The sequence below is a fragment of the Lithobates pipiens genome, unplaced genomic scaffold, assembly GCF_037356315.1.
Source record: "Lithobates pipiens isolate NorthernLeopardFrog02 unplaced genomic scaffold, aLitPip1_a1.2 Scaffold_30, whole genome shotgun sequence".
Lineage (NCBI taxonomy): Eukaryota > Metazoa > Chordata > Amphibia > Anura > Ranidae > Lithobates > Lithobates pipiens.
In genome coordinates this window covers 61,437,867-61,446,836 of record NW_027507791.1, presented here as the reverse complement: position 1 = coordinate 61,446,836, position 8,970 = coordinate 61,437,867, and the positions used below count along the sequence as shown (strand labels likewise).

The window sequence follows — 8,970 nt, the reverse complement described above, 5'->3', positions numbered from 1 at the left end:
CTGTATAAATGCATCTGCTCTGTGATAGTCTCAGGGTTCTGTTGAAAGCGAAGAGAGCATCATGAAGACCAAGGAACACACCAGGCAGGTCCGTAATACTGTTCTGGAGAAGTTTAAAGCCGGATTTGGATACAAAAAGATTTCCCAAGCTTTAAACATCCCAAGGAGCACTGTGCAAGCGAGGGGGCCGAATACTTTTGCAAGGCACTGTAAATAAGTGAAACTCAAAGTGAATGTGGAAAGTGGGTGAATACCAGAACATCTAGGTGAAATGTACACAATTTTGGGGAAAGCATACAAACTTTATGTATTTTAACGTTACAGTCAAATCCTGCCCATTTTAATTGATAAAACCTCATGAACATTTTTAGTAAACTTTTGTTTTATTACTCAACATTGTTTATTTTGTGGTATAATATCTAATTATATCTCACCTTCAACTATAAGAGTTGTCCCATTGCCAAGCACTCTCAGCACAGCTGTATAGCTAAACATACAGTAATATACTCCAGAATCCTCCAGACTCACATTGTATATTTCCAGTCTTGCCTTGTGGTTTTCTGACTTACATATATATTTATGCTTGTCATTGTCAGCTAAACAGGATTTAACCCGTAGAGGAGCCTTATCGGTTCTTCTCCGTAGATACCAGGTGATACCAGTTCCTGCATCTAAGGAATCGCTGGATGTACAGAGGATAACTGCAGTAGCACCGACCTCCACTGACACCCTGTTTTGCGGCTGATAAAGAACAACCTGGGCAATGGTCACTGCAAGACAATGTTAGAGATAATAAGTCATGGGTGCCTCAAACAAAGAATTATTTGCAAGTCCTATTTAATCCTAGTCCTCAGGTATAACATCCAAAACAATCTTATGCTTTTTTTATTTATTTTTTTAAATAAAGATTCTCATTGGTCTTCAGGTTTAAACTCATGTGGAACCTTTGCTTTGATAACTCACAATTTTTACCTTTCTGATCACCACTTCTCATTCACCTACAAGACTTCTCTGTTGAGGCTCCTTGTTTCTGGGACTCTTCTTCCTCATATTTTAGAATGAATCTTTTGTCATTCCATCTCTGAAATGCCCTCCTCCATGCCACCAGACATTCCCCAACTCTCTAAGTCTTTTGCCACGTACACACGGTCAGAGAATCCGTCGGAATGCGTCTTATCGGACCGTGTCGTCAGATAATCCGACTGTTTGTGGTATGCATTGGACTGATTCCATCCGAATCTCCGTCGGACCCAATTTTCCAACATGTTGGAAATATTTCCTGACCAACTGGGCCGGTCGGACGTAATCCGATCATGTGTAGAGAATTTTGATCGGACCAAGTGCCACGCATGCTCAGATCAAATTACTACATCAAAGCTATTGGCTACTGGCCTGAACGTAGTCCCATCGTAACGAAATTACGTCATCACGTTCTGAATGATCGGATTTTTCGACAACTTAGTCCGACCGTGTGTATGCAACAGTTTCGGACACAATCCGTCAGACTAAATCTGACGGACAAAATCCGACGGATTTGGTTGGCAGAATCTCCGACCATGTGTACAGGGGCTTTGAATGGCCTTTTATTGCCCTTCTCCATACTATTACACATTCCCCAAACCTCTAAGTCTTCAAACCTGCTCTCTATGCCACCAGATATCCCCCAAAAGTCTTTGAATAGCCTAATAATACCCAGATTACAATATCTACAAAAAAGCATTCTTACCGTTAAAATACAGAAGCAGTGGCAGCATCAGCTTCATAATTGTTCTTAAGAAGCAACATACAGAAAAAAAATCTGTAAATTGGTGGTTAGGTCATGGACCACAAACCTGCATGTAGAATACTGTTTAGGACCTCCCATTCTCTACTTAGGGGAAATTGACACATATAGAAATCTAAGAACTCCATATCCTGTCCTGTTCATGTTCAGGCCTCTTTTATTTAAGATTGAAAAATCCGCACTTAACGATATCTTAGCACGCAGCTACAGTGCCTTGAAAAAGTATTCATACCCCTTGACATTTTCCACATTTTGTCATGTTACAACCAAAAGCATACAGTAAATTTATTTTATTGTGATTTTATGTGATAAACCAACATAAATTGGCACATAATTGTGAAATGTGCCAATTTTTTAACAAATAAATATGTGAAAAGTGTGGCATTTTTTTTCAGCCCCCTGAGTCAATACTTTGTAGAACAACCTTACAGCTGTAAGTCTTTTTGGGTATGTCTTTACCAGCTTTGCTAGAGAGTGTAATTTTTGCCCATTCTTCTTTGCAAAACAGCTCAAGCTCTGTCAGATTGGACAGAGAGCATCTGTGAATGGCAATTTTTAAGTCTTGACACATATTCTCAATTGGATTTAGATCTGGACTTTGACTGGGCCATTCTAATAGATGAATATGTTACCATTCCATTGTAGCTCTGGCTGTATGTTTAGGGTCATTGTCCTGCTGAAAGGTGAACCTCAGCCCCAGTCTCAAGTCTTTTGCAGACTCTAATGCTGCGTACACACAACCGGCATTTTGGCCAGCAAAAGACCGATGAGAGCTTTTCATCGGAAAATGCGACCGTGTGTATGTTCCATCGGAATTTAGCTGCCCGCATTCCTGCCTGCAAAAATTTGATAGCATGTTCTCAATTTTCCAGATGGAAAAACTTTCTATTGGAAATTCCGATCATGTGTATGCAATTCCGACGCGCAAAAAAACTCACGCATGCTCAGATTCAACTATGAGATGGAAGCTATTGGCTACTAGGTATTGAACTTCCTTTTTCTAGTCCCGTCTTACGTGTTGTACGTCACCGCTTTCTTGCCGGTCGGAATTTGGTGTGACCATGTGTAGGCAAGACAGTTTGAGTGGAATTCTGTCAGAATTCCAATGGGAAAACGGTCAGAGCTTTTTCCGACGAGAATTTTGATTGTGTGTACGCGGTATAACAGGTTTCTAAACAGTTATGGGGTATCAGAGTAAATGGGGCTGAATACAAATGCATGCCACACTTTTCACATATTTATTTGTAAAAAAAAATAAAAATTGAAAGCAATTTTCCTTCCATTTCACAATTATGTGCCATTTTTGTTGGCCTATCACATAAAATCCCAATAAAATACATTTACACTTCTGGTTGTAACATGACAAAATTTGGAAAATTTCAAGGGATATGAATACTTTTTCAAGGCACGGTAAATACATATGGTGTCTGTTTTATTCTAATTTTATGTAGCTAGTCTTGTGATTCAAGCACCCTTGTCAGCATATACAGATCCTCCACCTTCACTTCAGCTACATCACAGCTTGGTCAGTAACACTACCTCAACTTGCCAAATTGGACCATAAAAACAGCACCATACTGACAATGTCATCCAATCATAAAAAGGCGGGAACTGGGGAATTTGGAACTTTAAATGAAGCCATGGCTAGGTATGGTCATGTGCCTCCATCCCTATCATTAAGAGGAAAAGCAGCAAAAATGCAACAAAAAGGGTGGGACTTTGTATGAAGCTCATGGTAACAAAATGAATAGAGTGGTGAATAGTATTTAATCACTTGCTGACCAGCCGCCGCAGTTTTACTGCAGCAGAATGGCACGGCTGGGTGAAACGGCGTTGTGTAACGTCGCTTCGCCCTGTGGCCACTAGTGGCGCACGTGCCTGCTGCTCGCCCCGGGAGCTGATGCGAGTGCCCGGCGGTCCCAATGACCGCTGGGCTCCTGCGATCGCTCGTGACACACGAGAACTGGGATCTGTGTGTGTAAACACACAGACCCCAGTTCTCTGAGGGGAGAAGAGACTGATCGTCTGTTCACACAAAGTATGAAGAGCGATCTGTCCTCTCCCCTAGACAGTCCCCCTCCCCATTCAGTTAGAACACAGAGAGGGAACACGATTAACCCCTTGATCACCCCCTAGTGTTTAACCCCTTCCCTGATAGTGTAAATTACACATTAATCAGTGCATTTTAATAGCAGTGATCGCTGTATAAATGACAATGGTCCCAAAAATATGTCAAAGTGTCTGATGTGTCCACCATCATGTCACAGTCATGATAAAAATCGCAGATCGCCACCATTACTAATAAAAAAATGAATAATGCCATAAAACTATCCCCTATTTTGTAGACTTTAACTTTTGTGCATTTTTTTTAACCAAAAATATGTAGAAGAATACATATCGGCCTAACCTGAGGAAAAAATGTGTGTTTTTATATATTTTTTGGGGATATTTATTATAGAAATATTGGTGCAACGTCGCACGGCCACGCAATTATCAGTTAAAGCGATGCAGTGCCGAATCGCAAAAAGTGCTCTGGTCAGGAAGGGGGTAAAATCTTCCGGGGCTGAATCGGTTAATAATAATGCATAGATACATGTTTACATTAAATTTCATATACATAGAAATATACACTTCCATAGTGCCAATGTCTGAAACAGAAATATCTGGTAATAACTAGGGATGAGCTTTCTGTCCGAGTCGAGCATGAGTTTGACTCGAACATCAGCTGTTTGATCATTTAATGAAGTTCTAAAATTATGGGGCGTGACATGCCACACGAATTTGGCGCGAATGCTGATCATTGGCCAAGCATGCACTATGACCCGCACACTTTGGCCAATCACAGCACCGTCAGCAAAGAGAGCCATAATTGGCCAAAGGCAGGGTGCCTTCGGCCAATTATGGCTCAGGGGGTTAAGTCCACACCCCACACTATATAAGGCCGTCTGCATTTCAGCCTTGTGTAGTGTGCTCTTGGTGGAGAGAGAGACAGAGAGAGAGACAGTGTCATTTCATTTACTTTGAGCAGGCAGTTTATTCAGTTAGCTACAGTGTATTTAGCATATTATATATATATATATATATATATATATATATATATATATATATATATATACATATACACACTGTATCCAGTTTAGCTAGATCTCACTGCAAACCGTTCCTGGTGTACTGCTTCTAATATACTTCAGGCAGACAGTTGATTCAGTTAGCTGCAGTGTATTTAGTATGTGTGTATATATATATATATATATATATATATAAAATGGGGTTAAATTGGACAAAGAGTCTGCATATCAGTGGACTGCAGAGCTACAGAGCTTAGATTTGAAAACTGCTCTGGCAGTTTTCTCCAGATCGTGCTATTTCTTGAAGGGGCTCTGTTTTGGGTGGGACCTGTGTCCGGGTCTTATGGACAGCCCAGGTGCACATAGCCCATATAACGATGGGCTGGTGAGAGCAGAAGAAAGAGGAAGGTGGAGTTGGAGCAGTGACTGCTAGTGAGTATCTCTGTGTGAGGATAGTTGCTGTGTGTATTTAGAAGCTCAAAGCTATGTGCTTTGAAGGGCTTCAAAGCTGTGTGTGTCCAAGGAGCCAGAAGCTGTGTGTATTGAAGGGCCTCAAAGCTGTGTGCATTCAAATCCAAGGAGCCAGAAGCTGTGTGCATTGGGGGGCTTGAAGCTTTAAGGAGGCCAAAGTTGTATGCAAGATCTGGTGGTTTGAGTTACCAGTACCTATAACAGCAGGGCTGTTGATGAGTAGCCAGATGGGCGTGCATTTTCAATTTTGTTTGAATGACGTGTTAACCCCTGCATGGGAATCCTTGGTGGATCTACTGATTGTTTTGTTTTTTTGTTAATTTAATAAATGTGGGCTACCAGGACCTTAACCTAACTATAAATGCCTGTGTGATGTGGACTCACTACAGAAAAACGTATCTATCACTGAGCTGAACATTCCCCAATGCCAATATATATATATATATATATATATATAATCACGCAGACTGTATCCAGTTTAGCTAGATCTCACTGCAAACCGTTCCTGGTGTATTGTTTCTAATATACTTCAGGCAGGCAGTTGATTCAGTATATACACACACACACACATCCCAGCTTTATATATATATATATATATATATATATATATATATATATATATATATATATATATATATATATATATATATATACTGTATCCTGTGTAGCTAGATCTGACTGCAGGCCATTGCTATCATACGTTCTCAAATACACTTTCAATCAGGTGATCTGCCGCGCATTAAATATATATACAGTCTCATATATATATATATATATATATATATATATATATATATATATATATATATATATATATATATATTAGGGCTGTTACTGATTAAAATTTTTGTGTTCGATTAATCTATTTTTTTTTTTATCGATTAATCGATTAATTTCGATTAATTATAAACGCACATACAGTTTTTTCAATTTTTTTTTTATTAAACTTAAAGAACAATGTAGAAAGTTAGTTTAACTTATAAAACGTATCTAGTATATCTAGGCATCACTTTAGCCAGTCACGAAGACATACCAGGGTGTTTACATTTTCTGGAAGCAGACAGGATCGCATTTTATTTACGATATACCCTGAAGAACTGAACAGTCTTTCACACGGAACAGATGTTGCCGGTACACAAAGAATTGTCTGCACAAAACTGCTTAGGACAGGAAAACGATGGTTATTAAGTTTCCACCACATGAGCGGATCCTCCGTTTCTGGAATGGGAGCTTCTACTTGGTACCGCGTCAGCTCGGCCTGTACACTGTGTACTGCATCTGATTCGTCAGCTGAGGATTGTGATTCAGAGTCGCTCAGCAACAGAGTAAGTTTTTGTTTCTTCGGCACAGGTACTTTTGTCTCATCATTGCTTTTTCCTTCTAAGTCTGTTGGACGTCCTGCTGGCTGTGTTCTATCGTGGAAGGCCCTGCATGCATTCGACAATGCTGTCCACACTGCTTCGCGTTTCTCTCTTCTTAAACAGGTGAGTTTCTTGTAACGTGGATCTAAAGCCACAGCCATTTGCAATATTGTCAAAGCATCAATGCCTTCAATTCTGTTTGTGAAGCCGTTCAATGTTGCAGTTTTGAATCGTTCAATATAACCTGGATCGTCATCATTAACTATTAACAGTCTACGCAAAAAGGCCTGTAATGGAAGAACGGCAGAACATGTCGCATATTGTTCCCCCCCAACATATTCCGTAGCATCTGCAAGTGAACCTAAGACTGATGTATATTTGGCCATTTTGTCCCAATCTGACTCTGTCAGTTTTGGTCCACTGTAGTTTTTTGGATGATCAATGTGATACTGCATTATGGCATCTTTGACTTCCAGCAATCTGGCTAACATCATGTAGGTACTGTTCCAACGAGTTGCCACATCCTGTTGCAATTTGTGGAACATGACATCTTTCGGCGAAGAGACACTGGAATGGCTGCTCTTCAGTTCAGATGTGTTGGCCGAGCTGTGCTTGAAATGTCCAACTAAGTGTCGACATTTTGCCACAAGAGGTGATGAGTCAGCTGCCTTCAAACCTGCTAATATGCTAAGTTGAAGACAATGTGCGATACATGGTATGTGACTGTAATCCGTTTGTCCGATAGCAGCAACCATGTTTCGTGCATTGTCCGTTATGATACAGCATATTTTATCAGTGATGTTCCATGTTGCAGCAAACTCTTTATAGAAACTGGCAAAGTTTTCAGCAGTGTGTCGTTCATCCACAAGTAAGCAACCTAAAGCTACTGATCTCAGTTTCCAGTCGGAATCAATCCAGTGTCCTGTTATACCACAGTATGATTCATTGTTGTTTGAGGTCCAAAAGTCAGTAGCGAGAGCAATACTGTGAATACTTTCTATAGCTTTCTTATGCTGTGTTAGTTTCTCGTTGTACATCTGACCAATTACAGCGTCGATGGTACGGCGAGTGGGTAACTTATAAGTCTGGTTTTGAAGAGCTATACGTAGTACTGTTTGTAGTCCATCATCTTCCACAATTGCTGTTGGACGTCCTGAACTGGCAATCCACTGAGCAATAGCAATTTTCAAGTCCGCAGAAACTTTGTCACTTATAGGCTTGTTTGACTGAGACGACAAGAAATTAGATATTGATTGTACTGAAGAACTCTTCTGCCGGTCACTGTTGACAACGTGTTGATACTTAAGTGGATGTTTGTGCTGTAGGTGGTACGTCAGCGATGTATTTGAACCACGAAAAGCAAACTGTTTATTGCAGTGAATGCAGTAAACTTTGTTGCCATCGTCTACTTTGCCATCAGCAGTTAGTCTAAAAATGAAATGCTTGCTCAACTTTCCGCTTATATGCTTAACTGCAACGTTGCTTTCATTGCTCGCCATTGTTGTTTACTGTCTAAACATCTATGTAAATTAAAATTTTATATAGAACGCCAAGGATCTCTTTCCGTCACACTGTTAACAGTGGAGGTTTTCAAGTTCTCACAGAACGTTTCCCTTTTTGCCCCCTTCCCTTGATGGAGCCTGATGCATCCTCCTGCTCCACAGATACAAAGGTATCGCAATCCAGTGGGTGCAGTTTGCACGCATTCAGCAGGGTAAGTCTCACTGTCCAGGCTATAAAAGCAGAAAGAAATATGCAATCAGTGCAAAAATTAATAAACCCCCCCCCCCCCGTATGCAAGCTGAACACTAAGGAATTTCAATTTCCACAAAAAATATACACTGTCCAGGCTGTCCGGTGATGTCACGGACATTAAGGGTGCAACAGATCAAAAAACTCACAGTTTGGATCATTCCTCAGATCAGAGTCACGGATTGGATAATTTTTCGGAACACCACCATATATAGTCCCCACTGTAATATCCACATCTCCCCCCATACTGCAATACCCACATCTCCCGCCATACTGTAATATCCACATCTCCCCCCATACTGCAATACCCACATCTCCCGCCATACTGTAATATCCACATCTCCCGCCATACTGTAATATCCACATCTCCCGCCATACTGTACTGTCCACATCTCCCCCCATACTGTAATGTCCACATCTCCGCCATACTGTACTGCCCACATCTCTGCCATACTGTACTGCCCACATCTCTGCCATACTGTACTGCCCACATCTCCGCCATACTGTACTGCCCACATCTCTGCCATACTGTACT

At 40.7% G+C, this 8,970-nt stretch overlaps 1 protein-coding gene across 1 annotated transcript; it reads right to left on the bottom strand.

The window, feature by feature from the left end:
- Window positions 1-6,328: 6,328 nt before the first annotated feature.
- Window positions 6,329-8,182, bottom strand: LOC143942224 (E3 SUMO-protein ligase ZBED1-like). The gene has a single exon (XM_077463476.1). The coding sequence runs from the start codon at window positions 8,180-8,182 to the stop codon at window positions 6,329-6,331; it is 1,854 nt and encodes a 617-aa protein (XP_077319602.1).
- Window positions 8,183-8,970: the final 788 nt, after the last annotated feature.